This window comes from Octopus bimaculoides, chromosome 20 (genome assembly GCF_046866305.1).
Source record: "Octopus bimaculoides isolate indiv1 chromosome 20, ASM4686630v1, whole genome shotgun sequence".
Classification (NCBI taxonomy): Eukaryota; Metazoa; Mollusca; class Cephalopoda; order Octopoda; family Octopodidae; genus Octopus; species Octopus bimaculoides.
The window spans coordinates 41,305,662-41,324,880 of NC_142947.1; the positions used below are offsets into that span (position 1 = coordinate 41,305,662).

At 35.6% G+C, this 19,219-nt stretch overlaps 1 protein-coding gene across 6 annotated transcripts in view; it reads left to right on the forward strand.

Moving 5' to 3' along the window:
* Window positions 1-19,219, forward strand: part of LOC106878613 (uncharacterized) — a 77,345-nt gene that overhangs the window by 12,922 nt on the left and 45,204 nt on the right. The window contains exon 1 of one of the 6 annotated variants that reach the window (XM_014927887.3): window positions 1-63. This exon is cut by the window's left edge and continues 136 nt beyond it. The exons of 2 other annotated variants lie outside the window; for them this stretch is intronic. Coding sequence is in view for 2 of the 4 variants with exons in the window: in XM_089338423.1 (XP_089194549.1) it covers window positions 1,756-1,772 (17 nt within the window). In the remaining 2 variants the exon portion in view is untranslated. Of the gene's footprint in view, window positions 64-1,436; window positions 1,773-2,725; window positions 3,024-4,457; window positions 5,108-19,219 lie in introns of those variants that run through there. 3 more of the 6 variants (XM_089338423.1, XM_014927889.3, XM_014927885.3) reach the window with 3 other exon arrangements.

The following is a 19,219-nucleotide window of genomic DNA, read 5'->3' on the forward strand; positions in this document are numbered from 1 at the left end:
CTTTTATAGCTTTATACTACGTTGACATATTAGCAGTCTCAGCTATGCGTTCGTTCCTGCCAGGTAGGTTTTTTCTATAATTATATCGATATACATGTATGATGTGTGTATGTGCGTGTGTGTGTGTGAGGCGCACGCTAGGGTATATGCTTGTATTTATGCATGTATGTGTGTGAGAGAGAGAGAGAGAGACAGAGAGACAGACAGAGAGAGACAGAGAGACAGACAGAGAGAGACAGAGAGAGAGAGTGTCTTTATATCTGTATGTATATATGTGTGACAGAGAGAGAGAGTGCCTGTATATCTGCATGTATATGTGTGTGTGTGAGAGAGAGTACCTGTATATATGTATGTATATGTGAGTGTGAGAGAGTGCCTTTATATCTGTATGTGTATGTGTGTGTGTGTGTGTGTGTGTGTGTGCGAGCGTATCCATATACCTATATATGTATGTATGTATATAAAATACATTATAAGCAAATATATAATATATATAACATATATACATATGTATATACATATGTAATATATATGAACGTGTACACATGCATGCATACACGCACACACACACACACACACACGCACGCACGCACACATTCTTTTTACTTTCAAACGCTATTCTAATCACGCCTTCGTTAAACTTAACCCTTTCATTGCAGCTTTTTCTTCTCGTTGCACATTAAGCATATACAAACATACATACATATCAATCTATATATATATATATATATATATATATATATATATATATATATATATACATATATATGTACACACGCGCGCGCACGCGCACATAGTTGATACTTGTTTATAGAACAAGGTCAACCACACTCCACGCAAAGGACTCCAATGAATGGTCGAGGTGGTTTATATTATGTAAGAAATACGATGGAATGCTGTGAAGTTCCTGTCTTCAAGGGTATCGCAAAAGGCCTGGTCGGAGACCCAAACTTCCGAGTTCTTTTTCAGGGTTCAGAAAAACTGAAGGACGGCTGCAATAAGTGTGTGAATCTGAGAAGGGAATATCCTGAATAAAATCATAATTAATTAACAAACCCTCCTGTATTTTCAGTTACCTGAAGCCTGGAACTTTTCAGCACTCCTTCGTGATAGGTACAAGCCTGTATGCTACACGTGTACACCTGTTCCTCGCCAAGAATTTCCCACACACATACATGTGAATATTATACACACACACACACACACACATACATATACATATACACACACACACACATACATATACACACACACGCACAGACACACACATACATGTCTGTGTCAAAAACGCATATGTTTTTGACAGAGATTAGGCGGATAAAGACAAGCTGGCGTGGCATATTCACGCACACATACATGTACTTGTGTGTGTGTGTGTGTGTGTGTGTGTGTGTGTGTGTGTGTGTGTGTGTGTGTGTGTGTGTGTGCGCGTGAGAGTGAGAGAGTATGTGTGTGTGTTTGTGTTTGTGTGTGTGTGTGTCAGAGTGTGTGTGTGTGTGTGTGCACTAGTGTTTGGAAATTTGTTTCATCCGTGTGACTTGTACCTGCGCCGGGGCTACCGTTGTCTCTGACCACTAATACCTTCCCAGGGGCCATATTTCTGTTGCAACTAGTAACGAGTGCTTGCGTGGGACACAGTTCGAAACTGCCGCCTTCCGAAATGCTTTCGTCATATGTTATAGGCTTTTTGTTCCAACGGACAGGACGTGTCAGCTGATATCCGAATAACACTGTTAAAGTTTCGATCCCTTCCGAATGCTATGCATGCCTAGGTATGTATATATGCATGTATATGTGTATGTATATGTTTGTGTGTGCGTGTGATATAAAAGTAGATGATACAATATATATACAATATACACACACGTGTGTGTGTGTTTGTATGTATGTATGTATGTATGTACGTATGTATGTATGGATGTTTCTATATATGTACATATTTATATATGTTTACATTAAATACAATATAAAGGCCGTGCAGTTAGGAACTTCCTTCCCAACCACATGGTTCAGGGTTCAGTCTCACTGTGTGGTACCCCAGGCAAGAGTCGTCCAAAGACTTGTGAGCGGATTTAGTAGTCGGAAACTGAAAGAAGCCCGTCGTATAGGTAGGCATATCTGTGTGTGCGTGCGTTTATGTGTGTGTGTTTGTGTGTGTGTGTGTGTGTTTGTCCCCTTTTCACCGCTCGTCAACCGGTGTTAGTGTGTTTATGTCCCCGTAACTTAGTGATTCGGAATAATAGACTGATGGAACGAGTACCAGGGTTTAAAGTAATAAGTACTGAGGTCGATTCAGCCGAATAACATTTCTTCAAGGGGATGCCCCAGCATGGCCGCAATCTAATGACTGAAACAAATATATATATACACACATACATACATACATAAATATAATATATATATATATATTATATTATATTATATTAAGTTATATTATATTATGTTATATATAATATTTTTAAATATGGCTATGTGGTAAGAAGTTTGCTTCCCAACCACATGGTTCCTGGTTCAGCCTCTCTGCGAGGCATCTTGGGCAAGTTTCTCCAACTAAGTCTCAGGCCGACCAAAGTGGATTTGCTAAACGAAGACTGCAAGAAACCCATCGTATATATATATATATATATATATATATATATAGATAGATAGATAGATAGATAGATAGATAGATAGACAGACAGACAGGTAGACAGACAGACAGACAGACACACGCACACTCACACACAAACGCACAGGTTTCAAGTTTACTTAATAAGTACCTACCTATATAAAGAGTGCAAAGGAAAGGTGTGAGAGAAGTAAAAATAACTTGTTTTATGTATGTATAAAAAAAAGCTTCAGCCAATACATTTGGCTGCCATGTTTCACCGTTGGATTGAGTTTATAAACATGGAGCACAGACCCAAATAGGAACCATACCGTTTGACTGATATTTTCAACAAGTCGCGCTACCGCCTCGTTTAACCCTCGTTGCCTCGATTTAGCTGCTACTTCACAAAGAGCGAGCAACCGTACGGAACCTGGTACGTTGGAAAATATTACTGTTTATCTTCTTCTCGTTGCCGCTATTGTTGTTGTTGCTGTTGTTGTTGTTGTTGTTTAGTCTTAAGTCTTCCCTAATCGTGCAGATCTCTGATCGGATCGAAGTCATTCCGGCCGTGACAATTCCATCATGTTTCAAGACATATGTTATACTCAGACTTCACCATCTAACGTGTCCTTTTAAAGATACGGTTAGCGTTTCACTTACGGAAAATATTGCCTCTATTTCTAACAGGTCCAGCAACTAGGTAATCACTTCCTCTATAACATGTTCAGCGTTTAATGGGAGTATCTCATATGTGTACAGACTACAGTGATGTGACATCGTTATTTTCAATACAGTTGCTTATCGTCCTATATTTAGATAAACTGTTTCTTTTAATGATCAATCGGATTAGTTGAAGCATGAAAACACAAACCTGTTACGATTTTAATAACATCTCTCAAACAAATACAAATATTTCACTGTTTATATATACCTGTGCTGGAATACCCATTCATATACGTAAATACTTACACACACACACACACACACACACACATATATATATATATACACATATATATACCTACACATATCTATAGAATATATACATGTATGCATATATATGAATATACATATGTATATATACTTATATATGTATATATATATATAATTACATACTTACATAATTACATATATAATTACATACTCATATAAATATATATATATATAAATATATATGTGTGTGTGAGAGAGATAGATCGATAGATAGAGAGAGAGAGAGAGAGAGAGAGAGAGAGAGAGAGAGAGAGAGAGAGAGAGAGAATATGTGTATATCTGAATATATATATGTAAATACATGTATATTTATAGATAGATAGATACATACATACATATATACATACGAACATGAATGCATAGAACAGATATATATATACATACACACATACAGACGCACACACAAGTATATGGGCATACATACATACATACATGCATGCATACATACATACATACATGCGTACGTAGAAAAATGCAGGAGCGTACACTTGTACGTGTGCACAATCACGTTCACAACCACACGCATTCGCATGTATGCACGCATTAACTAATACTCCCATATTCACAAACTTCTGGGGCGGTTTTGACTCAACGCTTCTTGTTTTATGTTTCTAATCAATGTCACCAGTTGTAAGGATGTAATTGCAACATACAGAAGTATGTACTACGTGTGACACAGCATGCATTGAAGAGTTATAAAAAAAAGCATTTTAAGTTAGTCTAAATCGTGGAGGGCGATTGTGAATTCGAGGTATCTTCCAAAACATTTGCTTTCATTAATAGACAAATAAACATTTGTATCACTTCTTTTTAATCAATTATTCAAGTAATCTTTATCGAGAGAGCGTACGAGATTTTGTTTAGTCTGCGTCTCTCCATTCAACTGAAAATATTTTCTGCTTAAAATATCGTGTCTGGAGAAACTTTCATTTATTACAAAATGAAGAAATCTCACTTTTTTTTTTTTTTTTTTGCATCAATGCAAAAACATTAAGGCAGCAAGCTTGTGGAATCGTTAGCACACCGGAGAAGATGCTTAGCAGAATTTCTTCAGGTATTTTATCTTCTGGATTCAAATTCCATCAGGGTCAACAATGCCTTTCATTCTTTCGGGTCGATAAAATAAGTACTAGCTAAACATTGAACTCGGTGTGACCGACTAAACCTCTTCCCCAAAATTTCGGGCCTTGTACCAATTGTAGAAAGGGTTCATGTAAAAAACATTGATTCCGTTTCAGACCACCACAAAAAAAAAAAAAAAAGATTGTTGTTTTAATTTTTCTGTATAGAATATTATAGTTTGCTCGCCAATGATAAATATAGAAACAAAACATTTTCCTATGCAACGTCACATATTGCATAAAGTTGGCAGACTGGATAAAATCGGTCGTAGAATGGATCTTGTTACATGTCATATTTTAACAATCCTGCAGAAAACTATTCTGTGCATGAACTGTTTACGGATATCATAAAAGTGTAGATTAATGGTCTTCAAGAGGGTCATCAAGACCTCCAAATGGGAAGGTAAGCAATTCATTTTAATTATAGTCACTGTTTGTATTATAACAAGAAGATATCAAATTTGGAGAAGTAGTAAGTATCCAAGTATTTTTAAATGTGTGGTCGTCTAAAAAAGGTTGTGTAACACTGGTGTAGATAGAATTACAACTACTTTACAGATTAGTCTTTATTGACAATCGTGTTGGGCTAGAGTAAGCCGCTACTACGTTACCTTTCTTCGATATACGTGAACCACCAGTTTCAAAGGGACTAGCATGCCATATGACCTCTCTGTCGACTAGCTCTTTGCCGTCGGTGATGTTACTATAGAACAAGTCATTTACCCTTGCATACTACCTTCATCTTCTGTAGCTTTTACTATATGAGACTGATACTGTAAGTGATTAATAAATGCAGATGATGCCGTTGCTTGTGCTGACTTCGCATGTTATATTTTAAGACATGTAACCTTATCAACATTCATAAACACCATCTAATTGCGAACTAAAAGCCATAGATAGTTGCATACAATAAGAAATTTGGACTAAGTATGTCATGCTTTACATAATGTTTTTCTTTGCGGGGGCATACCAACATTTTACTGCGCAATTAACATAACCATAAATGCTATTTTATAGATCTTTGCAAATTAATTACTTCTACTAATTAATAAGATTTAGTAAGTGTGATATTTATTTCTTTATTGCCCGCAAGGAGCTAAACATAGCGGGAACAAACAAGAACAGAGAAAGGGATTAAGTCGATTACATCGACCCCAGTGCGTAACTGGTACTTATTTAGTCGACCGCGAAAGAATAAATGGCAAAGTCAACCTCGGCGGAAATGTGATATTGCTTTAATAATTGTCATCTCATTTGTAAAAGTAATAAGATTTTGTAATGTGATGTAAATTAATGGTTTAGGAATAATCTTATATCATTATTACTTTACACCGCGCTACTGAAAATGAACCTACCCGCCAACATCCTCTACATGGAGGGTTCCATATTTTCTCATCACATTTTTTGTTGATAGAAATGCAATCTTAGGTGAAGCGAAAATGTGTTGTCAGACGCTTGCATATCTCTAGGGAATAGATAAGGGCCAACAGAAACGCCGATTCCAGACAGTTTCCACCTGTGCACTATTGACCAAATCTCTGGTCTGACAGACAACGCCATCTTAGATATGGGCACACTGGATATTTACTTCGCGGCAACTATTCTGTGTGCTCATCCTAAATATCATTATTATTATTATTGTTGTTGTTGTTGTTGTTGTTGTTGTTGTTGTTGTTGTTGTTGTTGTTGTTGTTTAAGGTGGCGAGCTGGCAGAATCGTCAGCACGCTGGACGAAATGCATAGCGGTATTTCGCCCGTCGCTATGTTCTGAATTTAAATTCCGCCGAGGTCGACTTCGCCTTTCATCCTTTCCAAGTCGATAAAATAAGTACCAGTTGAACACTGGGGTCGATGTTATCGACTCATCACCTCCCCCAAAATTGCTGCCCTTGTGGTTAAATATGAAACCATTATTGTTGCTGCTACTGTTGTTGTTGTTGTTGATCTGACTCAGGTTCGTTGTTATACCTAGTAGAATTTATACCTGTAACCTTAACTAGCCACAAGCTTTCAATAGTCTTTCAAGTGCTTAAAACCTTCCTGATAATCTTTCCAATTTCTTTCAGCTATTTGTCTATATCTTTACTCACATTATTATTATTATTATTATTAGCTTTTGCTGTTGTCAGACGTGTTTCACTTCGCTCTGAGTGTTTGAGGATTTTACCACGAATAATTTAATGAAAAAATTTCTGTTTTGGGAGTATTTGCAAACGAACTACTTCTGGAAGTTTTGGATGTCTGCCTTTTAGGTATTTAATTAATTTTAAAACATTTTATATTTACACATTCTTAAAGATGGCTTGCTTCTTCTTTGGAGATATGTGAATAGCCACAAACATTGCAGTACCAATCGATCACGGAATTTTTTAAAAGACAAGAAAAAAAAAATTACCAAGCATATTTTCATCGTATTTTGTGCCAACTTCAGATATATTTCACCTATACTTCCGTGCGTGGAGGCGCAATGGTCCAGTGGTTAAGGCAGCGGACTCGCGGTTTCGATTCCCAGACTGGGCATTGTGAGTGTTTATTGAGCGAAAACACCTAAAGCGCCACGAGGCTCCGGCAGGGGATGGTGACGAACCCTGCTGTGCTCTTTCACCACAACTTTCTCTCACTCTTACTTCTTGTTTCTGTTGTGCCTGTAATTCAAAGGGTCAGCCTTGTCACACTGTGTCACGCTGAATATCTCCGAGAATTACGTTAAGGGTACACGTGTCTGTGGAGTGTTCAGCCACTTGCACGTTAATTTCACGAGCAGGCTGTTCCGTTGATCGGATCGACTGGAACCCTTGACGTCGTAAACGACTGAGTGCCAACAACATACTTCCGTGCACTGTTAATAAAAGTTTCCATTTTTATAGCACGCCGAACAAATCAGCCAATCTAAATTCATGCGAGTCATTGCATAGCTGAGAGACTTTACCAACTGGTTACATCAAACTGGAAACTGAACTGCTTTAGTGAGGGACCAGTGATTTGTCGATGATGGTATGCAGTTATCCGATATATTTACTGGAGGGTCAACAATTGACCATACATTCGGTAATACACGATAAGAAGAGACGCTGACACAGCCTGTCTTGCAATCAGTCAAGAAGTATTGACGCTCCGTCCATGACATTCTCAGAAATATTTCAATACAGATAATTTACTTTGAGACGACCAACTGGAATTTGAACAGCGGAAGTTACTCATTTCCCTTCAAATGTTACCACATATTTGAAAACTGGAAAAGTTGTAATGATCTTACGCACTTTATCCATTTCACAAGGACTTTGCAATGGAAGTAAGCTCCAAGTCTCCAAACTTCCTGAAAACTGTGCTGAAGCATCGATAAGTGGTGCCATTAAATGGATCTTTTATCTTTTATTTGTTCCAATCACTGGACTGCTACCGTGTTGGAGCACCTCCTTAGAGGGTTCTAGCCGAACAAATCGACTATTTGATTTTCCTTTTTTTTTTTAGTCTTGCACTTATTCTATCGGTAACTTTTCTCAAACTGCTAAGTTACGGGAACATAACTGAACCAGCAGCGGTTGACAAGCGGTAAGACGGTCAGACATAAACACAAACATGCACATATAGGTACGCATATATGTGTGTTTGTGCATATATATATATATATATATATATGTGTGTGTGTGAAACGCAGAGTAGATGGAACAGGGACAACTGAAGAAGGGTAATATTCTTTATGCTGCATGTCTCGTTTCTCTGTTTGGTTTTTTTTTTTCGTTGTTCGAAAAAAAAGTTCGTTTTCTGTCTTCGTATTATGTTTTCGTTTCTCATTGTGTTTAACGTTTTTTTTTTGTGATGTCCTGTACCCATACATCCATGTTTGTATACATGTAGATGTAGGTATGTACATATATGTATGGATATATGCATATATTTATATATAATTTATGTTATATATATATATATATATATATATATATATATATATATATACAATACAAATATTAATATTTCTAAGTCTCTCTAAAGGAGACTACGGAAGCGGTACTGGTTATTAATAATTATCGCCAAGCCAACATGGCAGTCCAAAAAATGGACACAGATTCGTGTGTCACATAGCTAGCTAGAGGCGATGGCCTCTTGGAGCTAATCAACGGCAGCATTCGTCCTATTCAGGCAGCATTCCTCCCCTCCCTCAGAATGTCTGCCCTTGTGGCAAAATTTGAAACCATTATCATTATTATTATTATTATTATTATTATTATTATTATTATTCAAATACTTTATGATTTGACTTCATTTGTAATTTGTTTTATTTTAAAGATTTGTGTGTTTTATGTTCGATCTCAGAACAACATTAAAAATAAACAAACAGAAAAATATGAAGCCTATACTCGCATGTACACAACATATACAAACATTTAAAATCATGTTTGCAGACTTATAGACACTTCCAAGTAAACATACTTCTTCAGACACCAATATAATATAATATAATACAATATATATATATACATACATATATATATATATATATATATATATATATCGAGGCACACACAGAAAGAAGGAGGGAGAGAAATATGTAAGTATACATACATACATACAAACAAACATACAAGCGTAAATACATATATACATATGCATGCATGTGGGTGTTAGTATATGTATATATGCGTGTGTGTGTATATATAAAGGAAATTCAATAAGAATTCATGCGCATTCCATCGAGCACATCATTATCAATCGTTATGAGGTTTTATTCAAAAAAACTACTCACTAAATATTCACATAAACTGTAGATTATTTGGAGCTATAGTATAAGTTTATCCTAAGAAAGAATAAATAGAAGAAGGAGATGTTTGGCAAATAGTGTAAAAGAAAAAATATGCTGTGTATCGGTGAGAACATTCTGGAAGAAAAAGAAAAAAACGAAAACAACATAAATATCGGTTGTATTTTAGTTACATTATTTATATTTGACGGATATTTGTCCTCATCTTGTGTGTTGTTAACGCAACGTTTCAGCTGATATACCCTCCAGCCTTCATCAGGTGTCTTGGGGAAATTTCGAACCTGAGTTCTCATTTCTAAGGTATTTTACGATGTTATTATTATTATTATTATTATTATTATTATTATTATTATTATTATTATTATTATGGCGTAGTGGTTAAGAAAGCGGGTTACTAACCCCAAGATTCTGAGTTCGATTCCAAGCAGTGATCTGAATAATAATAATAATAAACATCGTAAAATACCTTAGGAATGAGAACCCAGGTTCGAGTTTTCTCCAAGAAACCTGATGAAGGCTGGAGGGAAATCAGCCGAAACGTTGTGTTAACAACAAACAAGATGAGGACAAATATCCGTCAAATGTAAATAATGTAAATAACGTAAATAATGTACATAATTCTGCATCTCTTAAATATAGAACTGCAATATCGGTTGTAGATCACTTGTGCTCCCATTTTGAGAAACTAGCCACAAAGCAAAAGATGACTGCATGAAGGATACGTCATCTGTAGAGTCACAGGGTGTAATGAAAGGACTTTGGCGAATCAAAACAATTCATTAATTACCTGATAAAATAAGAAATTACTTATGTTTCATTGACAGAATATTCTTCACAGAAACACACACACACACACACACACACTCATATATACGCATATGTATACTTTTATTCTTTTATGCTATTATTTGTTTTAGTTATTTGACTGCGGCCATGCTGGAGCACCGACTTGAAATGTTTTTGTCTCACAATTCAACTGCAGGTCTTATTTTTAAGCGTAGTCCTTATTCTATCGGTCTCTTTACGGAACGGCTAAGTTATGGGACCGTAAACACACCAACACCGGTTAATGGAGGACAAACACAGACACAAAGACACACACATACGTACATTCATACATACATATATATATATATATACATACACATGTACATACACACACGCACACATACATACATACATACATACATACATACATACATACATACATACATGCATACGAAGGAGAGTCAAAAATTATACGCACTCTTGTTTTTTCAATGTATTTACACAAAAGCAGGGGACAAACAAGTACGTCATTTTTCTATATAATCTTTTCGACGCACTTGGTCCAACGGTCTACAAGCTTGATTAATATTTGCTGCAAATATGGTGGAAAGCGACTGGATACGGGCCTTAACACTCCCGAAATGCTTTAAAATGCGGTTTATCTGGCCCTGGCCCCGCATTCGGCAAGGAGTTGAAAACTTTTTTGGACCATGACACTCCATGAACCCTATGTAATGCATGTGTAAAATTCCATTAAAATCAGTTGGATGGATCTCGAATTTTAATGATAGGACAAACACACAGACAGACACACACACACAGAGAAAGAGAGAAAGATTGAGGGAATATGTATGTGTGCGTGCTTCTGTGTGTGTGTGTGTGTGTGTGTGCGTGGTTGAGTATAAATGATGATCGTGTGCAAAAAAGCTGCTCATACAGGCATTAGTTGACTGTTGATATTTATTATTCCTCTGGAACTTTCGACCGTTCATGGACGTCTGTTCGTCAGCTGACCCGACTAAACAATGCACAGCTGTGCTCTCCGGGCCACAAAACAATATAAATTCTGTTGTATTTACACAAGATTGGTATTTTCAATAGAATGTTCTACTGTTTGTAATATTCATTAGCTTTAAAGGTGTGTTCCAGTATTTCAATTGTACATTTTGATATTTTCATCAAAGCAACCGTTTTTTCTTGTGCTTAGCATTGTGTCCAGTTGTGTTTGACGTCGTCGTCGTCGTCGTCGTCGCGGCTGTCATTGTCGTCCCCGTTGTTCATGTAGTGTTTGCCTGTTGGCTTTTTACTTTTTTAATGATGTCATATCTAATTGGATGGCAATAACTAGCGGACATTGTTTGCCAGCTGCTGATCATGTATGTAGTTGTTATAATAATCTTCCACAATAATATATTCTTTTCTACTCTAGACACAAAGCCCGAAATTTGGGGGGAGGGGACCAGTCGATTAGATCGATCCCAGTACGCAACTGGTACTTAATTTATCGTCCCTGAAATGATGAAAGGTAAAGTCGACCTGGGCGGAATTTGAACTCAGAACATAAAGACAGACAAAATATATGTGTTTCGAGTTGCTTCGGCTGCAGAGTTTCCTTTTTTGTACTCATAAAGCATTATGTGCCTCAAATGCTCTTTGGATACTTCCATGTTAGAAAGGGTTTTAATCAAAGAAATTTTAATTCTATTATTCCGTAAAATAATATCTAATTAGTTTAAATGTACACAAATGCATAAAAATAATTTTTAATTCCATTAGACATTCTAAAATACTATTAAATTTCATTCAATTTTTAAATAGGTAAAATCGGACAGAACTTATGGGATCACCTGATACATGAGTATGTACGCGTATGTATGTATGCATGTACTCATGTATGATTGCATATGTGTGTGTGTGTGTGTGCGTGTGTGTGTGTGCGTGCGTGCGTGCGTGTGCGTGTGTGTGATATCATTTTTATGCTTATGGTTTCTAACAATGAAACGAAGCTCCATCGCTACATTTTAGATAACAACAACAGTGAACATGTAGATCAGGGGTTCAAAACTATTTTTATTCAAGGACCCCTTGGATTACTACTTTATTCTGGTGGACCTCCAAAATATTGTGCATATCTCACTTGTTTCTCAAGGGTGAAGACACGAAGTGCAAACACGATAGCTGCCACTCAAACTGAAATGTTTATTGTTCATTCATTTACAGACGGAAAACTCTTATTTATTATTGTTCATCTACAGCATCTCTATATTATTATCTGGGTCACTGCTTCTAGATCCTGGTTTATATATAAAGCTAAAATCATCACCTCTTGTGATCTCAGATAACCTTTTACGACACCTATACATTCCTCGCATAGTCAAGCCTGTAATCATATTTTTTATACTTTAAAAAAAAATTTTTTTTATTTCAGAGAAGATCTCTACCATAAACCCGAGAGCCCATTTCACTTTATAGTACATCAATTTACTTTCATTTACGAATTACATTAGTTGTTTTTAACCTGTCGTGAATCGTCATTTATCTCTTTCAACTCTAGCTTGTAGTTCTTTTTCTGTTTTCTACGTTAGAAAGGATCGGTTCTCCTTCAGAACTGTATATCACTTCAGCGTTATGAATAAATAATACGAGTTCTTTACGTTTCCATAGAAGAATGTATCTATATAAAATGTAAGTATTTGGAGAAAGTTGTTTCTATGCGTTCAGGCGTCAAATAAAAGGCTATAAAGAGAAGTTGGCTCAACTAAGAGTCAAAACCTTATCGAGAGTTACCAACACAGCTTAGTGGAAACTCAATAATGTACAGCATTGATATTACAGTAAGATTTCCAAATTATGTCATGGTACGTTAGTCGATAATCTACATGTGAGTCACGAACTTAAGTCGAATCTGAACAGAGTTTAGGAATATTTAGACGTATACTTGATATCAGACAAAAGCGTACAATTAGAAACGCGAATGCTGACAGGTGATATTCTATTTAATTGCTGTCTAAATTTAATGTGTAACACAACATTTTAATAAAAGGCACCTAAGCAAAATGATTAAAATAAAGCCGTGTACACTTAGATTTAACACGTTCGTGTACACTCAAGAATTCATATCCCACAGCCGATGAAGTATAGCGACACAGTAACACGTGTCTTACAGTCTGATGACGTCATTTATAATCCAGTTTAGTATGTTTTTACGCATATTGTCTATAAGGATAACGGTTTTACCGAGACAGCGAAGGTTTCCACGTTTTAGTGAAACAAACATCTTCAATATAAAGTACATAGCATAATTTTATTCTTCGGTGTTAAGTCTGCCTTTAAATGGTTAATTAATCAATCAATTAACTAGTTAATTAATTCCAGCTTGACAAAGCTTTGCACATGCCAGCAAATTTATTATTTGCTCGTTATATATATACAAACAGCAATTCATGGGGTTTGAACGACGAAGTCGGGTGTTTGTTGCTGGCGAAGCGAAACAACACAAAACACGTATCCTACAGTTTAATTGTTGTCATGCAGAGCCTATACATAGTGGTTTGTTTCTTTTTAATCGTGTTTAAACTCAAACAAAGCTAACAAGTCGAAGTTTCAGAAAATAAAAACATTAACAAGAATTATCTTTGAAGTCATATTTTCCACCTCCATCTAAGAGCACTGTCAAGCCTCATTCTCTTGTGTAAGAACCTTTAAGAGAAGAGAACAGTCGGCACATTGCTCCAGTGCTAGGAGAACCAATTAGGAACCCAGTCCCTGATATAAAGGAAAATCTTCACAGCTCCCTTCAAGTTTGAGGTGCTTATCCTCCCAAGCAGCCTCTTTTCGTCCTGCCAAATTTTTTCAGAAGCCCTGCTTCTTTTCTTATTCGATCTTACCATTTAATCTCGGATTCTGTAAACCTTCTATCGGCTCCTATAGCTTTTAGCAGTGGTTTTGATGGAGTAAATATTGATTCTGTGTTTCATGATAAATTTAGGTTCAATAGGTATTTGTGTGTGTGTGTGTGTGTGTGTGTGTGTGTGTGTGTGTGTGTGTGTGTGTGTGTGTGTGTGTGTGTGTGTGTGTGTGTATTCGAGTTTACTTTCTCTGTATGTGCAGATGGTTGTATATAGATTTTTGTGATTTAAATGCTTGGATCGATTTGTTTGACCAAACTCCTCAAGCAGTGCCCCAGCATGGCCGCAGTCCACTGTCATTCTGCGGGATATCGTAGTCATGTTGGAGTTTCGTTGTTGATCTGATATTCAAGGCTGACTTCCGATCAAAAGTGATCCAGCTTGGCCATCAAGTGTTTTTTCTATGGATATTGTAATACATTATTGTTGAAAACAAAATATATATTTTTTTGCCAATACGTTAAAAATAAGGCAGCGTCCATCACCTTTTATAGGGTCTCCGAGGCGGTTGGGAAGGAGGGAATAGGGTACTCTTAAACCTTAAACCAGAAACCTAACCTTAAATACTTACACCAGACCGAATTCCTCTAAAGGCACCCGAGAGTCATGTGGTGCTGATGATATATAACCAGACGATGGGTTAAGTCTACAATCCAAATATGCCACAACTGAATTTGAACTCGGAATTCAAAGGGTTTCGATTTACATGTTATTGCTGCAATGTAGCTGTTTAATGAGCAAATCTTTGGATCATAAATGGATTTCTAGTGAGATCCAAATCTAACAACACTACGCATGTGGTACAAGCAATACGTCATCGCATCGAGTATAGTATAGAGTTCTGGCATGTTTCATCTCTTACACTGTTGAATCTGTTCTTAAAAGTATGTGCGCGCGTTACTTTTACAAAGGTATCCAGAGCGAAGCTGAGAAACGTGGACCTGCTCAGAACACGACATCTTCCTGCAGCGTTGATTTCACTTGGTGTACAAAGGAACACACTATATTGCAGTATACTGCACCGTACAGTATTTGAAATGATTCCAATATCTTCAGGCAAATAAAATATTTCTGTGTTTCAATATTTATTTTCAAAGTAGAGCAGCAGTGCACAGAGTCGGTAGAATATCGGACGAAATGCCTTGTGGTGTTTATTCTGTCTTTTTGCCTTCTGAGCTCAATTTTCACCGACCTTAACTTTGCCTTTCATGCTTCCGAGATCGATAAATAAAATACCAGCCTGGTAGAATCGTTAGAACTTCGGGCAGAATACATTGTGGCGTATTTTCCGGCACTTTGCCGTCTGAGCTCGAATCCCACCATGACCTAAATGTGTGGAACACGTATTGCATCGCCCACTTTAACACTTAAACCTGGTCCTTGTGGGTCTTTAGCGGAGTTCACTCTATTGCAAGCATTCAGATCAGGTGCTTTCCTCTCTTTATCGTCCATCTCAGGAACCATGTAAGCGGTTATAGATATTAATGCCTTTCTTCCTGACTAAGAAAAAAAAAAAAACCTTCTGAAACTAGTGGCTTCGATGCAATTGGTATTCAGATCTTATTTCCAGATTATCAACTTCATGGAGAAGTTGCTGGCAAAGCACGGACTAAGAGAGGAAGTTTCTGAGGGTGGCAGCTGAGTGAAGGAAGAATAATGTGCTTAATACGCAAAAATCTAGGGTTGGGGTACTTTAAGAATGGCAAATCGAAGAAGCAGACACATTAGTACTTTCATTGAAGAAGTTTGTTTTCTTGTGTCTGGAACCGTGTTGACGTGGGAGGTAACTGTGATAAATTATTGTTGCTGTTTGTCTTATTAATAATGATAAAGCTGTTATGTTATCAGTCTCTGAATTATTGATTATATGTGCTATCTCTACACCGTTCATTCAACATTCTTCGCTTTCTGTTCTATATTGATATATTACAGAAACCGAGCAGGTAAAAGAAAATGTCTCATAAAACCTGGGAGACGAGAACTGATATTTTGTTCCAGTTTCATTGCGCAAAGTGGATGGGAGACAAAATTCCATCCGGATAGAAAACCAATTTATTATATTTTGAAATTTTTTCAGGGTTTGTTACCTATATACCAAGGTGATCTAAGGCTTTAGTTTTATAGAACATAATCCCCTACACAAAGAAATACATACATATATAGACTCACGAACATATATTCATACATGCTTATATATACATGGCTATACATGCATATATATATATATAACCATATATATGTGTGTGTATACATACATATATAGATATATATGCGTATATAAATATATACATATACATGTACGTATACATGCACTCATATATGTATTTATTCATACATATGTATACACATACACATATATATATGTATATATATATATATGTAAATATATATATATATATATATATATATATATATATATATATATATATATATATATATATATATATATATATATATATATATACCGGAAAAAATTCTACTTATTTCCGTTTTACTTTTTTTTTCTAAAGTTTTCGTTACCTCTTGCAACCCTTTCAATAGTTTTGAGTCAAAATTATTAAAAAGCTTGCAAGACGTAACGAAATTTTTTTTTTAAAAAGTAAAAACAAATAAGTGGAAATTTTGCTGGTGAATGTGTTAAATTATAAGGCACCAAAACAGAATGACTCTCCCCAGGCACAACAGAATATGCTTCAACACACGAAGCATATAAGAATTTTACAAACCAAATCTAAAAACGAAATATATATATACTATGACCACACTAGGCTTCATGCTAAAAAGCAACAATAGCGACAAAATGAATTTATTCCATTATCTTGCTCTGTTAAAATATTTGAGATAAATTATATTAATGTGTCCTACTTGTTGAAATTCTATTTATTTATTTATGCAGCTGAAGATGGCACCGCATTTAAATTGATGTTATGATTGCATCATTCAATTAAATGGAGCCGCTTGAAACAGTCGTACTGCATCACTACTTGATATCCTGTTTATTTTGATTTTGTGTATGTATATATATATATATATATATATATATATATATATATATATATATATATATATATATTCTTTTACATTTTCAGTAATTTGACTGCGGCCATGCTGTAGCACCGCTTTTAGTCGAACAAATCGACCCAAAGACTAGTACATATTCTATCGGTCTCTTGTGCCGAACCGCTAATTTACGGGGATGTAAACACACCAACATCGGTCGTCAAGCGATGGTGGGGGACAAATACAGATACATAAACACATACATTCATATATGTATATATGTGTTTGTGTATATATATAGATACACAAACACATACATACATATGTATATATATATGAGGAGCTTCTTTTAGCTTCCCTCTACTATATCTACTCAGATGGATTTGAGCGCCCCGTGGCTATAGTAGAAGACAGTTGCCCAAGGTACCACGCAGTGCGACTGAACCTGGAACCACCTAGCCATTCATAAGCATATACAGATAAGTATATATACATATATACATACATACATATATATACATATACGTGTGTGTTTGTAATATTAATCGTTCAATATATGTAGTGTTCATAAGCGTGTTAGACAAATAGAGACAGAGAGAGAGAGAAAGAGTATGACGTGTTAGTGTTTCTGTATGTGTCTGTGCACATGTCTGTGCGTTTGTGTATGTGTGTGTGTGTGTGTATGCATCTTTTTTTCGTGTGTGTGTGTGTGTGTGATTGTAGAGATTTAAACGTTTATTAAAAATAAAATCATTTATATTCAGTTTACTTTAGAGGAAGCAAAAATATGATAAATTGATTTCAGTGATATAATATTGTTTACGTTTAAACTGCACATTTATTTTCTTAAACTAAGTACAGCATACATTGTTTAATCTCTAGGCAATAAAATAGCAACACATATGCTTTTCGTTTTGACACTTATATAATACTTGGAATACGAGATGAAGAAAGTCTTTTCCCTTTCTCTCTCTCTCACTCACTTTATTTCTCTTTGTCCTTATGTCTGTGTATATGTGTGTGTATATATATATATATATATATATATATATATATATATATATATATATATATATATATATACATGTATGTTTATTTGTGTGTGTGTATCAGTATACACGCATTCATACACCTACACATATGTTATGTGTGTGTGTGTGTGCATATGTGTGTGTGTACATGTATACGTATTCATATACATGCTTACAGAGAGAGCAAAAGAAAGGACATACACATACATAAATACATACATACATATATATACATATATGCATATATATGTATACATATACATATATATATATATATACATACACACACACACATATATATACTCACACACCACACATACATACATACATGTTTATACATAAGAACGCACATACAAACATATACGAATTCTTGACAGTTCATACCAATATAAACAATACATATTTAATGTAACATTCTGAGAGCGGAAAGTAAATATATCAGACGAATAACAACCATAAACACAGTAACCAGCAGAATAATTTTTTCGTTTCTTTTGGTATTGCTGGTATAACTTCTCTTACACTCAACTAACAAGATGTATTGCTACAGTCTAATGAACACTAACCTGATTCGTTCAGTTATCCCTGTTTTTTCATCGCTACTATTGCGTTTTGGTGTCATAGTACGCACACTAAACGACTTGCCCGAATAATTAACCATAGGTATTTCGATCCAGTTCGTCCGCATACGCCAACCTACTTGCTCGCGGTTTTCTTGTACGCGTCCGCTAACGTTTCAGCCAGAATCGGAACCCCTTATAACGTATACGCTCACATTATTAAACATACAGACACACATGTATATATGTGTATATATATATATATATATATATATATATATATATATATATATATATATATATATATATATATATAAGTGTGTATGTGAGTGTGTGTTGTATTTTAAAACAGTTTGATTCGGCCCTGTGCATATTAAAGTTTTGTAGGCGTCTTACAGAAGCTCTAAGCTGTGTGAGGCCGAATAAAAGTGTTCTAATAGGTAACCACTAAATGTGTTGAGTGCCCTTTCCTTACTTTGTCAACTCACC